This window comes from Macrotis lagotis, chromosome 5 (assembly GCF_037893015.1).
Source record: "Macrotis lagotis isolate mMagLag1 chromosome 5, bilby.v1.9.chrom.fasta, whole genome shotgun sequence".
Lineage (NCBI taxonomy): Eukaryota > Metazoa > Chordata > Mammalia > Peramelemorphia > Peramelidae > Macrotis > Macrotis lagotis.
In genome coordinates this window covers 112,044,460-112,061,803 of record NC_133662.1, presented here as the reverse complement: position 1 = coordinate 112,061,803, position 17,344 = coordinate 112,044,460, and the positions used below count along the sequence as shown (strand labels likewise).

At 35.1% G+C, this 17,344-nt stretch overlaps 1 protein-coding gene across 1 annotated transcript in view; it reads left to right on the top strand.

Moving 5' to 3' along the window:
* Positions 1 to 17,344, top strand: part of LOC141487805 (solute carrier family 22 member 16-like) — a 59,435-nt gene that overhangs the window by 22,339 nt on the left and 19,752 nt on the right. The window contains exons 2-4 of the mRNA XM_074187351.1: positions 5,994 to 6,470; positions 10,136 to 10,253; positions 14,807 to 15,350. Coding sequence (XP_074043452.1) covers positions 5,994 to 6,470; positions 10,136 to 10,253; positions 14,807 to 15,350 — 1,139 coding nt within the window. The remainder of the gene's footprint in view (positions 1 to 5,993; positions 6,471 to 10,135; positions 10,254 to 14,806; positions 15,351 to 17,344) is intronic.

The following is a 17,344-nucleotide window of genomic DNA, read 5'->3' as shown; positions in this document are numbered from 1 at the left end:
CCTGCTGTACTTAAAAATTCATGAAGGAAATAATAGCTTTCCTTTGGAAGCATCCTGGATTTGGCAGGAAATTGGAATCTAACAGTCTTAATTTCCATGCTATACAAATGCCTGTGATCTAGGGGAAAAGGATGATTTTATTATCTTTGAGTATTGGATGCAAAAATCAAAGGGGCTTAGTTTAATTTTAGAATGTTTTACATGTTTTCATTTTAAAAATTTTGCTTCTTTCTATTATTCATGAAAATACTAGGAAAATCTGTCATTCCATTTCCTTTAGTGTTTTATAAACTCATAGAATCTCAGGGACTTCAGAGATCATGTGTTCTAACTGGTATAGGAATAGAAATACCCTTTACAGTTGTCTTGATATCCAACTCTGCTAGAAGACCCTGAATGAAAGGGAATGGGGGGAGTTCATGCCTACAAGAGGAAGCCTATTTTACTTTTGAATTTACTTTTGAATAAGTTTTTCCTTACAGTGAACCAAAATATACACATCTGTAACTTCTAGCCATTCCTTCACCCACTGCCCATGGTACATCACCTTCCTCATTCTAGAGGCTAGGACTGAATTAATGTAGTCCGAGATTTCATTGTGGTTGTTATTCAGTTATATAGGACTCTTTGTAATTCCACTCTAGATTTTCTTAGCAAAGATACTGGAGTGGATTGCCATTTCCTTCTCCAGCTCATTTTATAAATGAGGAAACTGAGGAAAACAGGGTAAAGTGACCTGCCCAGCTATTAAGTGTCTGAGCATGGAGGTACCTAGCTGTCCTTGCAGGATAAGATCAAGGAATAGTTAATAGTTTATTATAAGCAAAATATTTGGATGATAAAAATGAAAAATTTAAACTTGTGTTAATTAGTCACAGTAACAGGTAAATTTTTGTGCATTTTAGAAATATGAGCCTCACATTGTTGCTAAATATGCCTAAACAATGTATTTTATACACTCTTTTCAGGATCTAAAGTCTGTCTATCTATTATACATTCAAATAAAACTTGACACTTTGGATTAATGATTTGAGAAGCCCTTCCAGAATTTTTATCCTCTGTCTTTCTTTTGTATACTTTTCCAAAACTCTCCATAGAATATTCACTTAGATCTTCCTAGGATTTTAAAAATATCTCATATATACTAGTTTGTCACTCAAGCAATAGGAAACATTTTAGTAAAATATAACCTTTATCCCAGATCTTTCCTTTTAAAAGTAAAACCCTCTAATATTAAAAGATTCTTTAGGTGTTAATGAATTGATAAAAAAAAAAACTACTACTCATAAATATACAGATTTAGAGCTGGGAAGGAACCTTAGAGGTCATCTGATCTAACCTTCTAACTCTACAGATGAGGAAACTGAGGCCGAGAGGTTAAGTAAATTGCCAGTGTTTGAACTTAGATCTTTTGACTTCAAGTCTAGTATTTTATAGTCTATGTACTCTTCTACTTACCAGTTCTGTTCCTTTCTATTGCTTATATTGCCTTAGTCTTTGACCTGGTACCTCCAGAAACTTAGAGCAGAATTGAACTGTATATTTTTAAAAGAAATATCCTTTTCAAACAGACCACAAACTATTCAAGACAGGTCTAGAGCTGCAATAATTTTCTATGTTTTAGAGATATTTTGAACCTATGGATACTCTCCATCTCTCTGTCTCTCTGTCTTTCTGTTTGTCTGTCTATTTGTCTTGGTATACACACAGACACTGGCACACAACCAACCAGTGAAGGTCAGCTGAAGAGTAGAACAGAACTGTCCAAAGAACCAATTATTCAGTTGTTTGTTTCTATTATTTCAAACAATTGATTTATTTTTCACTGAACTGGCAAATTGTACTATGTAAATATAGCCTCAATGTCAAGTAAAATATACCAGAGAGAAAGTACAGGATTTGGAGTTAGAGGATATTGCATCTAGTCTTGGTTCTGGTCATTCCTTGAATGATCTTGAGCAAGTTATTCCTCCTCTTTTGGTCTCACCTTTAAAATGGAGGTTGGACTAGTTTGCCATGAGGTTAAAGATCAAGTACATTAGCAATCTGACTCAGAAATATGCTTCATCAAGGTCCAAAACTTGGAAATGAAGAAGTAAAAATCATAATGTGCTATCATTTTGGGAAATTTTTCAAAACATTCATGTGATATTTTTTTAAAAAAGTTTTACATAGGCATTAGTTTGGGAAACAGAAGTGATAATAATGATGTTTGACCCTGCTGAGTTTGAACAAATAATACTTTATATGCAGTTTTATTCAGGAAACAGATTACTTATAAAAATGAGTTCATTAAAGAAATATAAAAATCATAGATATTGTACCTTTGATTTATATATAATGCCTTTCAGAGCTGTAAATAGAGTGTGGGGGGGAAACAATTTACATTAAAAAATGCTTCATTGATGCTCTTTTGAAAAAAAACCCACTGCTATCATTTCCCAGAAATGTATATAATATCCCTACCCTTAATTTAGAACTTCCCTTCATAACGAAGAAATATAAACAAAGCATTATATTGAAAGCATTATGCTGAAAATGTCTGCCTCATTCTATATCTAAAGTCTACTACTGTCTTTGCTGAGTGGCAGAAGGCATGGTATACCACCAGTCCTCTGAAATCATAATTGGTCACTGTAATAAAATTTTTTAAGTCTTTCATTTTTAAAAAATATTACATAATTGTGATCAAATGTAATTATTTTCCTGATTCCAATTATTTTGGAAACAGTTTTTATCATTTCAAACTGTTTTTTTTCAGAATTTTTGTATCCCTTCATAGTTCTACTGATAGTATATTAGTTTTCCCTATATCCCCTACAGCACTGTCCATTTTCATTTTTTGTTTTCTTTACCAGTCTAATAAATGTGAGATTAGTTTATTAGTGATTTGGAACATTGAATCATATGACTGTTGCTAGCTTAGATTGCTTTTTTAAAAAAATTACTCTTTTTACATGCCTTGAGGACCAGTTATCTACTGTGGAGTAGGTCTTGTTCTTTGTTTGTTTGTTTGTTTGTTTTAGGTTTTTGTAAGGCAAATAGTGTTAAGTGGCTTGCCCAAGGCCACACAGCTAGGTAATTATTAAGTTTTTGAGACCAGATTTGAACCCAGGTACTCCTGACTCCAAGGCCATTGCTTTTATCCACTGCACCACCTAGCCGCCCCTTTTGTTCTTATATTATGAATAGATGCCGACATTTTTGATAAAGTTTTGGCATCCAAGATATATACATATATATATATATATATATATATTCAGATATATGTATATACACTTATGTATTGGTCTCAATTAACTATTTTCCTATTATAGATTTATTGATTTCGCATAAACTTTTTAAAGTAACATTGAATAATTTAAATTTTATTTAACAATAATAATTTAATTATATTTATATTTGGATTAAATATGTATTTGGGGTCTCTCCCCCTAAATGGAAATGTCCTAGATTCTCACCTATCACTGAAATGGTCATGATTTTTTCTATTGTTTTCACACAATAAACTATAAAGTTGATATGATATAAAGTTGATATTTGTTCTACTTGCCCTAGATGCCAGAATTGCTAGTTATAGTTCTTGTCCCTTTAGGTCAAAGGCATCATTATTTTCTTTCTTATGATGTAGCTGATTTTGTTACAAGCTCATTGTATTATCACCATAGTAATTATTATCACCAGTGTTTTGACTATAGAGGAAATAATTCATAATGTTGGTATGTTTTGGTTATACAATTCATATAAAGTTATAGATCTGGAGCTTCAAATGAACTTCAAGGTTGTCTGCCTTGTTGTATGCTAGGGTTTTTTTTTTTTTTGCTCAGATCAGGAAGTTATAGATATGTCAGTGGTCCAAATTCTCCATCTCCCTTCCTGTCCACCCCCCCCATTGAGAAGTTAAACAATTTGATAAAAACTATAAGTGTGCAGTCATGCAAAACTTATTTACATATTAGTTGTTATAAAAAAACACAACCCCCAGAAAAAACTAAAAAAAAAAAAGTTAAAAAAGTATGCTTCAATCTGTGCACAGACTCCTTCAGTTCTTTCTTTGGAGGTGGATAGCAATTTTACCCTAAGTCCTTCAGAATTATTTTGAATCTTTGTGATGCTGAGAACAGCTTAGTCATTCACAGTTGATCAATATAGAATGATGTTACTGTGTATAATGCTCTCATTTTTCTACTCACTTCATTTTGCATCAGAATTCATCTGCTCTTCATCCCTTATAGAACAATCATAGAACATTATTTGTTCAGTCATTCTCCAATTGATGGATATCCTCTTAATTTCCAATTCTTTGCCACCACAGAAAGACCTGCTGTAAATATGCACATTTAGGTTCATTTCTTTTTTTATCTTTTTGAAATACAGACCTAGCAGTGTTATTTCTGGGTTAAAGAGTATGCACAATTTTATAGTCTTCTGGGCCTAGTTCCCAATTGCTTTCCAGAATTATTGAATCAGTTCACTACTTTATCAACCATGCATTAGAATTGCAATTTTACTAAACCACCTGCAACGTTTGTGATTTTTTTCAGTTATATTGACTAGTCCGATAGGTATGAAGTGGTACTTCAGAACTGTTTTCATATACATTTCTCTAATCAATAGGGATTTAGAATATTTTTCATGTCTACAGAAAGCTTTGATATTTTCATCTGAAAACTACCTGCTCATATCCTTTGACCATTTATCAATCAAGCAATGACTTACTTATATTCTTATAAATTTGGATCAGTTCTCTATGTATTTGAGAGATGAGGTCTTTATCAGAGTTTTTGTCAAATAGTGATTTCTTGTCCCCAAATCTTAGATCTTAGGGTATGTCAAACACTACATTACTATGGTCATTTACTACTGTGTATTGTATATTTTCATACTGCTCTGTTATTAAAAACAAGAAAAGTAAAAAAAAATATGCTTCAATCTGTACTGTTCAGGACTTTTCAGTAAATACATGATAGACTCTATCCTTTAGTTCTATATAGCTAGGTGGTACAGAGGAGAGAGTGTTGGACTTGAAGTCCAGAAGACCTGGGTTCAAAATCTTCATCAGACATTTATTAGCTGGGTAATCCTGGGAAAATTACCTAATGTCTTTCAAATTCCCTTTCCTTATCTGTGAAATGGGGATATTATTACTATCATGGGGTTGTTGAAAATCAAATAAATGCAAAGCACTTTGCAAACCTTAAAGAGATATAAATGCTAGCTATTGTTATATTATTGTGATAATGATGATGATGATGTCTAGGCTAAAGGAAAGAAAAGGGCAGGGGAAAGAGACAGAGAGAAAAATGGAGAGACTGCCAGAGAGGGGAAGAGGAATAAAGAAGGAATTGTAGAGGAAAAAGAAAAAGGAGACTCAAGGGAAAAGAAGAATTTAAAGGAGAGGAGAGGGACAAAATAAGAGTCATAAAATCCCATGAGAAAGAAAGGACCACCAGGAGCCTAAGGGGGGCAATGTGGTGCAAAGGAAAGAGTTCAGGGTCTGGAGTCAAGGAATATAGTTTCAAGAACTGGGTTCTGCCTTTTGCTACCCATGTAACCTTGGGTTAAATCATTTCATTTCTCTTTTCCTTAGTTTCCTCATCTGTAAAATGAGCCTTTTAGTCTTAAATCTATGATTCTATGATTTGGAGGTGAAAAGGCTCTGAGTAAGATTAGTAAAAGCTATGATACTGATGACAAGTAATATCAAATAAATGAATACAAATTGTGTTAATGTCTTCTCCTAATGGAGGAAGTAATACATAAAGACAATCTCTGCCGCCTCAGTAATTCTGGGTAAGCCTACCCTGATAGGGAAAATGTCTTCTGTTTACTTTAATAATGAAAGAACAACAGTGCCATAGATTGATTTGCCACCATTAAAGATCGACCTTCATAGAATAAATTTGATTTCCAAACCAAAGGTATCAGCTCTTATTTGAGAGATCTTTTATGTTTCATTGGGAAGTTATTAACCATCTTTTCCTGTCTTGCAGATTCCAGGCATTTGTCTATTTTGCATCAGTCTTCCAAACCATCTCTTGTGGCATCCATTATTTGGCTTCTGTATTCATGGCTGTTACCCCGAAGTTTTCCTGTGCTATCTTGGGGAATATAAGTCAGGTTCTCTTTTATAATTCATCTACTCTGAAGATAGAGGATGCTTGGGCACTGTTCACATCAAGCAGGGAAGATTACTTGGTTGTGCAGCTGCAGAATGGAGAGATTTGGGAACTTGCTCAGTGCAGAAGGTCCAAAAGGATGGATTCATATTTTGAGTACCAATATGATGGCAACAAATCTGACTTTCCTTGCACTGATGGCTACTTTTATGACCAGACCAAGTGGATGAGCACTGTGGTGACTGAATGGGATCTGGTTTGTCACCGGGAGTGGTTTGCAAAATCCATACAACCTACTTTCATGCTTGGAGTCTTTCTGGGAGCAGTAATTTTTGGTGATCTTTCAGATAGGTTAAGTATAGCTATTATACATTTGCAACACAATGTCTGTACAACCTTTTAGAACCCCCTTTTGCATGTGCTCAAATGTTTTTCTAACAATTCTTTCCCCAAGTTTGTCACCTAGATTTGTCTACTAGAAGATATACTTTAGAATTATTTAAACTTTTAACACTGCTAATGCACTGGTGCATTTCCTAGTCCTAACTTCCTTGATGTCTTTACTATATGAAACCTAAGAGGAATAGTGTTAAATATGAGATCCTACCTAATTTTATTCATTCATTCATTCATTCATTCATTTTTTAGTTTTTGCAAGGAAATGGAGTTAAGTGACTTGCCCAAGGCCACACAGCTAGGTAATCATTAAGTATCTGAGGCCGGATTTGAACTCAGGTACTCCTGACTCCAGAGTCAGTGCTCTATCCACTGTGCCACCTAGCCACCCCTGATCCTACCTAATTTTAATAGTTTTTACTTTAACACTTCCATAGATTTGTTATTTCATCAATGTGGTTACTTTGTTTAAGGAGTACATCCTTTCTCATCCAAAATGACACAGTTTATGCTCATAACCAACTCTGGGAAATCGTGGAGACAGAAGTTAAATGATATTTCTTTAAGTCACCTACTAAGTAAACATCTCAGACCTGATTTGAACTCAGGTCTTCTTGACTCCAGGTCCAGTGCTCTAGCTACTATACTACTGAGGATAAGAAAGTATATAGTTTTGACTGAGTATCCACAATGATGATAGTATTAAAGTAAAACTATTGATATCAGGTAGCATATTTATATAAAAGGACATCAATATATTAATTGACTATATATCTGTTCAAAAATCATTTATTAGGGTTGATCGGTGGTTCAATGACTAGAGAACTGGCTCCAGGGTCAGGAGAACCTGAGTTCAAATGTGACTTCAGACACTTGACACTTACTACCCATGTGACCTTGGGTAAGTCACTTAACACCAACTGCTCACATTGTTTTAAAAAACATTTATTAATTCCTACTAAATACTAAGCAGCTAGGTGCTGGACATGCCAAAGCAAAACAGTTCTCTTCCTCAGGGTGCTCACGTTCTAATAGAGAAAACAACATGTAAGATAAAAGATATGGACAGAATAGAGGGGACAGTGCTGTAGGGGATATATGGCAGATAGCTAGTGCAAAGGTATGCAAGTAGGAACAGGAGTGTTGTGTACAAGAAATAGAAAGTAGGCCAGTGTGACTAGATCATGAAATTTGTGAATCGGAGTGAAATGCAAGGAGACTAGAAGATAGGAAGGATAAGAAAATCTTTACATGTCCAACAGAGGATTTTATTCTTGAAGTAATAGTGAACCACTGGAGATTATTGAGTAGGAAGTGGGTCAGTATTAGGAAAGTGACATGGTCATTCTTAAAATTGAGACATACTACTTTGAAAGCTCAGTAGGAGATGGATTGGGGGACTGAAGGTTGATTTAATAATTCTAGTGAGAGGTGATATTGAGAACCTGATCTAGGGTTGGATCTATATGAGAGGAGAGAAGGAGATGTACATGAGAAATGTCATGAAGAGAAAAATGGTAAGATTGGCAATGGTTTAGATTTGTAGGGTGAGTAAGGATGAGGACTCGATGGTGACAGTGTCAGTGGGGAGATCATGGAAGGCTTTCAATAGAAGATAACTCTTGAATTTGAAGGAAGCTAGGAGTTCTGAGATGTGAAGGTTAAGAGAGGATGCATTCCATGCTGGGGGAACAGCCAACAAGCACAAGGGCATAAAGATGATAGATAGAAAATTCTGAGAATGTTTGAGTAATTGTAGAGTGTGTGAAGGGTAGGAAGGTAGATTGAAATGAGATTGTCTAGGGTTTTTCAAGCCAAACAGTCAAGTTTGTACTTAATTATAGAACCTATAGGGAATTACTAGAGTTTTTAAAGTAGGAGAATGATGTGACGATGATGACAATAATAGCAATAATAATAATGATGATGATGATGATGTTTGCCCTTCTCAAAGAAGACTATGACATCAGAGAAGCTGTTCCATGATAAGCAAGTGAATTGGATTTGAGTGAAGGTGTGCTGTGCTAAGACACCAACCTCCTCACTTTCTCCTCTGGAACCATCTGAGTCCAATGGCCAAATATGGATCAGGACAACTGGAGACAGTCCTGGATGTGAGGCAATAAGGGTTAAGTGACTTTCCCAAGGTTACACAGCTAGTAATTGCCAAGTGTCTGAAGTCAAATTTGAACTCAGGTCCTCCTGACTCCAAGGTTTTATCCACTGCACCACCATGTTGCCCATAGTAATAGTAATAGTAATAAATAGTAATAGTAATAGTAATAGTAATAGTAATAATAGTAATAGTAATAATAATATGATGATGATGACAATGATGATAATGATGCTGATAGTTGGTATATATAATGTTTTAAGGTTTGCAAAATGTTTTATCTATACCATCTCAATTGATTCTCATAACAGCTCAGTAGTAGGAGTCATTATTTTCTTGTAGAGGTCTCTCAAGTGAGTTCAGGGTTAAGAGGCCAGTTATGGCCAAGATAACCTGAGCTCTGGTGACCCTTGAGCTGAAAGATTCCATGGAACTCTGGTTTGATAACGCAACTGTATCATTCTTGGCCTCACTATTCAATAAACCCTGTTTCCAAACTTGACCTGGGTCACATGCTGCTGGGTTCATTTCTACCCCTAATAAAGTTATATCATTGTTTTCATCCTGTATGCTATTTTTTTGGCTTTCTTCTATAAGAACTGTTTGATGTTTTCAATAAACTGGCACTGTCAGTCTTCCGGCTGATATTCCCCGAGTGCATATGTATTTCCTTTTCTCTCCTGAGCTGACTGGATCCCCCTGCTGGTCAGGGGATCGCAAAATGGTCTCATTTTACAAAGAAAGAAACTGTAGCTGAGAGAGGTTAAATGGCTTGCTAGCATCATAGAGCTAGGAGTATCTGAGGAGGATTTCAATCTAGTTCATCCTCACCTCTTATACCCACCATGTAATTATTCCTACAAAGGTAAAAACCACAAGGTCTATGTTTTGGGAAAATTTCTTTGTTAGCTATGTGAGTCATACATTGGAGAGGATGGATATTTGAAAGGGAGATATAAATTAGGAGGCTATTGGAATAGTGTGGTGACTGCGTGAGTATAGAGAGGGGAAATGAGGTAAGAGAGGTTGTGGAATTAGAACTGAGAACATTTTCAATTAATTACATATGTAGATGAGGGGGGGGAAGGAGAGAAGCAAAGAAACAGATTTAATGTGTTTGAGAGATAGAAAGAGAGAGAGAGAGAGAGAGAGAGAGAGAGAGAGAGAGAGACAGTGAGACAAAGAGACAATGAGGCAGTGAGACAGAGAGGCAGAGAGACAGAAGGAGAAAGAGGAGGAGTAGAAAGAAAAGAGATTGAGAGGAGGAAGAAGACAGAAACTGAGAGAATGTGTTTGTTTTACTCTATGTACATAGTATTTGATTAGGCAATGCTTTACTAAAAATAGCAAGGTAAACCTGTTGTAGAAGCAAAGAAGTGCCAGTTCTCTCAGAGTTTGTCATTCTTCATTGGTTACTAAGTGGTGTGATATTTGTCCATAACAAATTGAGTCACTGTTTAATGTGTTTGTATACCAATATTTTGTTCTTCCATTGTTCAATTCTTAGATTAGGAAGGCGGTTTGTGATGTGGTTCACAAGCACTGGACAGTTTGTCCTGGGAGTCGCTGTGGCTTTTACATTGGACTATTATAGTTTCATAACCTTACGCATTCTTCTTGCTATGGTGAGTATTTGGAAAAAACATAACTTTTCAATTCTCAGTATAAACTTTATTGTGTTATAGTCTAGGTGACAGAAAAATCAGAAAATGGAAGCTTCTGCATTATAGAAAACATCTTATTGGTTCTTTTTATTTTTATTTATTATTTAAAAAAATTTTCAAATTACATGGAAAGACAGTTTTCAACATTTATTTTCTTGGGTAAAATTTTGAGTCCCACAATTTTGTCCCTCCCTCCCTTCCATCCTTCCTCTCCTCCTATTGGTTTTGAAATCTCTGCTTTGTACCTTTCTCTTCAAAGATGCCATTTTATATAGAATAATAAAAGCAATCATTTTGAGGTTTGCAAAGTATTTTATCTGAGTAAAGACTCTGTCTTTTGAACTTCCATAGCAAACCTGTGAGATAAGTGCTACTACTTTCCATTTTATAAATAAAAAAAATTTAGGATGAGATTAAGTAAGTGATTTGCCTGGACTCACAGAATCAGCATAGTGCAAAACACCATGGGTATAAATTAAAGGACTTTTATTATTTTAAGGTGAATTTTTTGAATATTCATTCATGAAGTATATTATTTTATTTATAAAAGGAAAGAAATTAAAACAACTAAATTTTGCTTAAGCAACTTGAACAACTAAATAATAAAAATTAATTGCTAAATTTTTCTAAAGCAATAAGCACAAAAATTAATTGTTAAATTTTACTTAAGCAATAAGCACAATACAGATTTTTTTGAGACATTAAACTAAACCCAGGCAACCAAATATAAATGTGTATATTAGCAAATATATCCCCCTCATTGGAAATTCTTTGAGCCTGAGGACTATTTTTTTGGGGGGGGATATTTTTGGTCTTCCCATACCTTGCATTAAACACAGTGCCTTACACATAATGGCACTTCATAAATATTAAATTGAATTGAATTTCATATACTTTATAAAAAATATATACTTGGGAATTATCCAAGATTTGCTGTTAGGAGATCAAGAGAAAGTGGTTCCTCTAAAATTACGACTGTAGTTGAATTAGTGGTGGAGAGATTTGAAAGTGGAGAATTGGAGTAATTATTTTTTGCCTCCAAAACCTCCTTTGCCATCAACATTAATCAAAAAAAATCTTTTGTCTTATTGAATGCCCTTAAGAATTTCCTATAATAATTTAATATAAGAATTGGGCTTAAAAAATAAAACATCTCATCTTATATGTGCAAAAGTTACACATGGCTTAAGACCCAAGGTCTGAGTATCTTATGGGTCAGTGGAATGAATGTTGGCTTTACAAACAAAAAACCTGCGTACAGTTCCTATTTCTGCCTTGTACAACCTATGTGACCCTAAAAACTACTTAATCTCTCTGGGGTTCAGTGTGTTTATCTGTAAAATGAGGGGGTTGGATAAAATTATCTTCAAGGTCTCTTCCAGCAGTAAATATTTTCTATGATCTTTTTCATTGTAAGACACACATATAGATCCACCAAACTCTTTGGATCTAAGGCTTAGAGTCAAAAAGACCTGAGTTCAAGTCTAGCCTTAGTTACTTACTAGCTCTGTGACCTTGGGCAAGTCAATTTATCCTATTTGACTCAGTTTCCTCATCAATGAGTTGGAGAAGGAAACGACAAACCACTCCAGCATCTCCATCAAGAAAACCTAAATGGGATCCCAAAGAGTCAGATGTAACCAAAGTGACTGAACAAAATATTGTCATTCCTAGCAGCAAATATTTATTGAACATCATTTAGGTAGATGCAGGACACTAGATGACAGAGTAATATAAATGGACATTAATAAGAAGCTAGTTAGCATCTTGTTTAAATACAAAAGATAAGTTTTCTAACATTTTTGTTTACCAAAAATGTATTATATATTTTTGTCATTTTATGGTCTCTGACTGCTTACAGTAAATCAATGGAAAGAGGGGTATATAAATTATAAATGAATGAATGAGAAAGCATTTGTTAAACACTATTAATGAATGAAAAATATTACGCCCTTATTTCAATTTCTTTCTGTCTACTGGCTTCTTCCCTATTGTCCACAAATGTATATGTCTCTGACAATCTTAAAAAATTCAATTTGGTCTGTCTATCCTTACTAACCATCATCCTATAGCTCTCCTCACCTTTGTAGCTAAACTCCTTGAGAAGGTTGACTTCAATTTGTCCCTCCACTGTCTTTTTTGTCATTGTCTTCTTAACTCTCCACACTCTAGCTTGCAACTTCCTCTTTCTACTGGAGCTGTCTCCAAAGTTCAGTGATCTCATAATTTCTGAATCTAATGGCCTTTTCTCAGTCCTCATCCTTCCTGCCCTCTCTTTGGCCTTTGACCTTGTCTATCACACACTCTTCTTTGTTATGTATGTAGAGGCAATTGGGTTTAAGTCATTTGCCAGGTTCACTCAGCTAGAAAGTATCTGAGGCTGAATTTGAACTTGGATCCTCCTGACTCTATGGCTAGTGCTATTCTTTGGTGCCATCTAGCTGCCCTTATCACCCTCTTCTAGATACTCTTTTCTCTCTAGGTTTTTTTGAGTCCACTCTTTCCTGGTTTTCCTCCTACCTGGTTCACTATTTCTCCTTCTTTCCTTTAATGCATCTTCTTACACTTTATCCTTCTCATGAGTATCTCCCAGAGTTCTGAACTGAACTCTCTTTTCTTCTCCCTATAGTATATTATTTCACTTAGTGATTTCATCAGGTCCCATGGATTCAATTATCATCTGTTTGCAAGTGATTCACAGCTCTATTTTCCCAGTCTTAACCTCTCTCCTGTCCTCCAGTCTCAAATCTTCCAGTACATATTGGACATCTTCAAGTAGAAGCCCTATAGATATCTTAAATTCAGAATAGCCAAAACAGAATTTATTATCTCCCCTCAATCCTCTCTTCTTCCTAATTTCCCTATTGTTATTGAGAATTCCATTATTTTCCCAGTTAATTTATAACCTAGGTGTCATCTTGGATGAATCTGTCTTTTTTTTTTTACTCTTCATATACAACTTGTCATTAAGCTATTCTATTTTTATTATCTGCTTTATTCCCTTCTCTAAAATTTCCATCTTGCTATAAGCCCCCATCTCCTTATAGTTCTAACACTGCAATATTTTAATTTGTTAGATGATCTCCTTGCTTTATGTTTCTTTCCACTCTATTAAACTGTCAAATGATTTTCTTAAAGTACAAGTTTGACCATGCCATCATCCTATTCAGTAAATTCCCTATTACCTCCAGGATTGAATAGAACATAGATGTTTGTATTGGTGTTTGACTTTTAAAATCCTTCATAACCTGGTTCCTTCCTAGTTTTCCAGTCTCACATTTTTTGCTGTTGTTCAGTTAGATCAGACTCTTCATGAGCCCATTTGGACTTTTTTAGATACTAGATACTGAAATGGTTTGCCATTTCCTTCTTCAGCTCATTTTGCAGATGGGGAGACTGAGAGCAAAGAGTGATATAACTTATCTAGGGTCACACAACTACTAAGTGTCTGAGAGTGAATCTAAACTCAGAAAGATAAATCTGCCTGATTCCAAGCCCAGTGTCCAATCCACTGTGCCACCTACCTGCCCTCCAATGTGATCAGATGACACTAGACTTCTTGCTGTTCCTTGCAGTAGATATTTCATCTCCTAACTCCTATTTACTGACTGTTCCTTATGCTCAGAATGTTCTCCCTCCTCATTTCTGCCTCCTGATTTTACCCTGACTTTCTGCAAGTCTCAGCTAAAATCCTGATTTCTTCAAACTTAATGGCTTCCCTCAGAACTTATTTCTAATTTATCCTCTATCTATCATGTTTGTACATTGTTGTTAAGCTACCTTAGATTGTTAGCTCTTTAAGAGCAGAAACTGTGTTGCCTCTGATTGTAGCCAGTGCTTAGCAAATCACCCTGTACATATTAGACACTTAATAAATTTATATGATTAATTAGGTGCTATTTACCCTGCATGCTGGGCATTTAAGTGCTTCAGTGGATAGACTGGGCCTGGAGTCAAGAAGATTCAACTTTACAAGTTCAAATATGACTTCAGACACCAGTTGTGTGACCCTGAAAAGTCACTTAATCCTGTTTGCCTCAGTTTCCTCATTTTTAAAATGAGCCGAAGAAGGAAACAGCAAACCACTCCTGTGTCTCTGGAAGATACTAAGAAAACCCTAAATGGAGCCATGAAGAGTTGGAGACGACTGAAACAACTGAACAACATGTGTGTCCTGCAATGAGAATCTCTAAGTAAACCTAAGAGAGGAATTTAGAGAGGTTGATGAAAGAATAATTACATAAAGAAGGGTAATAATACAGGTCATTAAAGAGAAAGGAAAAACTTGAATGTTATTTGCAAGCAATTAAATAGAAGGATCGTAGAATACTATAGGAAAACTTTAAAAATCTTTTCTAGTCATTTTTTCTTCTTTCCATACCACACTTGTGAATGTTATTGGTAGGTGGAAGTTCTCCATCACTGGAGAAAAGATAAGCACAGCCTTGGGTTTCATTCTTTTCTTTATTAAGCTGTATCAGCTGAACCAGTCTCTCTTTCTTTTCCCCACCTAGGCTGCCAGCGGGTATCTAGTGGTGGTATTTGTTTATGTGACAGAATTTATCGGTACTAAAGTGCGGACCTGGGCTTCTATGCACGTCCATGCCTTTTTTGCGATTGGTGTTATGATAGTGGCTCTGATGGGATATTTGGTCCGGACCTGGTGGCTCTATCAGATTTTTCTTTCCATGACAACTCTTCCCTTTGTCTTATGCTGCTGGGCGTTGCCTGAAACACCGTTTTGGCTTCTCTCAGAAGGAAGATATGAAGAAGCACAGACAGTAATTGATATGATGGCAAAATGGAATGGCTCAAGCTCTTGTAATGTGTCTGATGTGATTTCGGCAGAACAGGATAGTGGCATTGGCTCCACCATTGGGAATGATGCGTCTGGAACAAAGACTCACAATCTACTTCATCTATTTTGTAACTGGAATATTGCAAGAAGGACGCTCACAGTCTGGCTCATTTGGTTTACTGGCAGTTTGGGATACTATGTATTCTCTTTGAGTTCTGTTAACTTGGGAGGCAATGAATTTTTAAATCTCTTTCTCATAGGTAAGTATTGAACTATTTTATGATGACAATCACATGATTAGTTCAATCACTGAGAATTTCAGCAGATTTGTGAAGTACAATATAATTATCCTTTTATTCTAGGAACATGTCTGCTAACCACATTATCATGGCATCTGTCTGATCTCTAAAATGCTACATATTTTTACTTTAGCCATTTAACCAGTAAAATGACATTTTCTCCTTTCTCTGCCAAACTACAGTTAATAAGATTGTTGTCATGCTCCTGAATATAAGGTACATTTGATTCCATTTTCATGGTATGATAGAATTACTTCCAATCTTATTGTTATAGTATTTAACATGAGATTCCAATTTAGACAAAATACATATTTGTAAACTATTGAAAACTTAGCAATATTTTCTGCATATACTATGATGAACAATTATTTTATGTGGGAAGGTTTATTTGCACTGTGAATTTTTCTGTGTAAATCTTAAATATTAGTTATTATTACTTCTTGGTGTATTAGATAATATATTATCATAAATGTAATTTTGTTTGCTGTATGGGGTACCAGAAAGATAGTCTTTTAGGAAAAAAATAATTACAGGATTCCTTTGTCCAAGGATTGGGTGAACCAGGAAGTTTTTAAGAGATAGCCCATCCTTGCTTTAGTCTTTCTTGTGAATCTTTTGGGGAGACTTGGGTTCAGCTCCCAGCTCAGACATTTACCTATCTGATCATGACGCATTTAATCATCCTCTCAGAACCTCAGTTCCATCTATAACCAAAAAAAATCTCATGGGATTCTCATGAAGAAAGTTCCATATAGTTTTCAAAGGAAAAGGAATAGGAAGAAAAGGAGAAGACTAGGGAGACATTTGCTATATTCATTAGTGACATAAATTCCCAGATGATCTGGCACTCCCCATATAATTGCCAAAATTCTTTCAAAAACAGAATATATATTATTTTGACTTATTTACTGCCATTTGTGTAGATTATTGAGCAATGATTAAAGATATTTTCTGAACCATGTATAGTTTGCAAACCTTTGAGGTTACAGATTAAGTTTTCATTTTCTGAAATTGCTTAGGTATGGTTGTAATTTTGGGGCCTGGTCTTTTGACATCTGGAATATTTCTGATGATCTCAGGATGTGTGGTGATAAATTCTCATTTCTCAGAGGAAAATGATTAAAAAAATTCTCTTTTTAAATTACTAAAAAGGTGGGCATTGTTGATGACATTGTCAAGGTTTAAACCCTAAACGAAAAGACAAAATTGACAGATGCATGTAGACAAAGCCTCTACTCTCTTAATCAAGACCACCTAGACTTATCAATAATTTTTCTTAAGCTCTTTAACACTCATTACTCCCATCTTCTCTGATCTCATCTTCACATGACATCAGAATGATTATCAGTTCCTCAACACATTGTTTTGCAGCTAGGAGAACCTCTGAGACTAACAGAACTTGTGCTGTCCAAGGGATAAATGGGTTGTACCTGTGAAAGAAGGAGGATCTTCTCCTCTAGAAAGTCTATTATTTTTCACTAAAAAAAAGCTGAAGGGTACCTACTGTTCTCTAAACATTTTCTTATTTTTATGTCACAGTTTTTTTCTGCATATATTCTTCCCTATCCCACTAGGAAGGTTCTTAGAGGCTGCAAGGTTGCACCATGAATACAGCCTTAACCTCTCTCTGCCTTAGTTTCCTTATTTGAAAAAGTGAATTGTAATGACACCTCCTTCCCAGAGTTGTTGTGAGGATAACATGTGTTAATATTTGAAAAGTATATAACTATGTCTGCTACCTAGTAGGTACTTAATAAAGGATTTTCTCTATTACCTTCTCACTTAAAATATCACCACTTGTAACAAAAAACAAAGTATCAGTCTTTTTGTTTAGGACAGAATGTTAAACTTTTGCCACTAAGGAATTTTTTTTGCAGCAATTTTTTTCAGAGTGATAAAAATAGTATTATTCATTTGTTCAACTAATATTCTTCTGTAATTATTAATCACTGTGG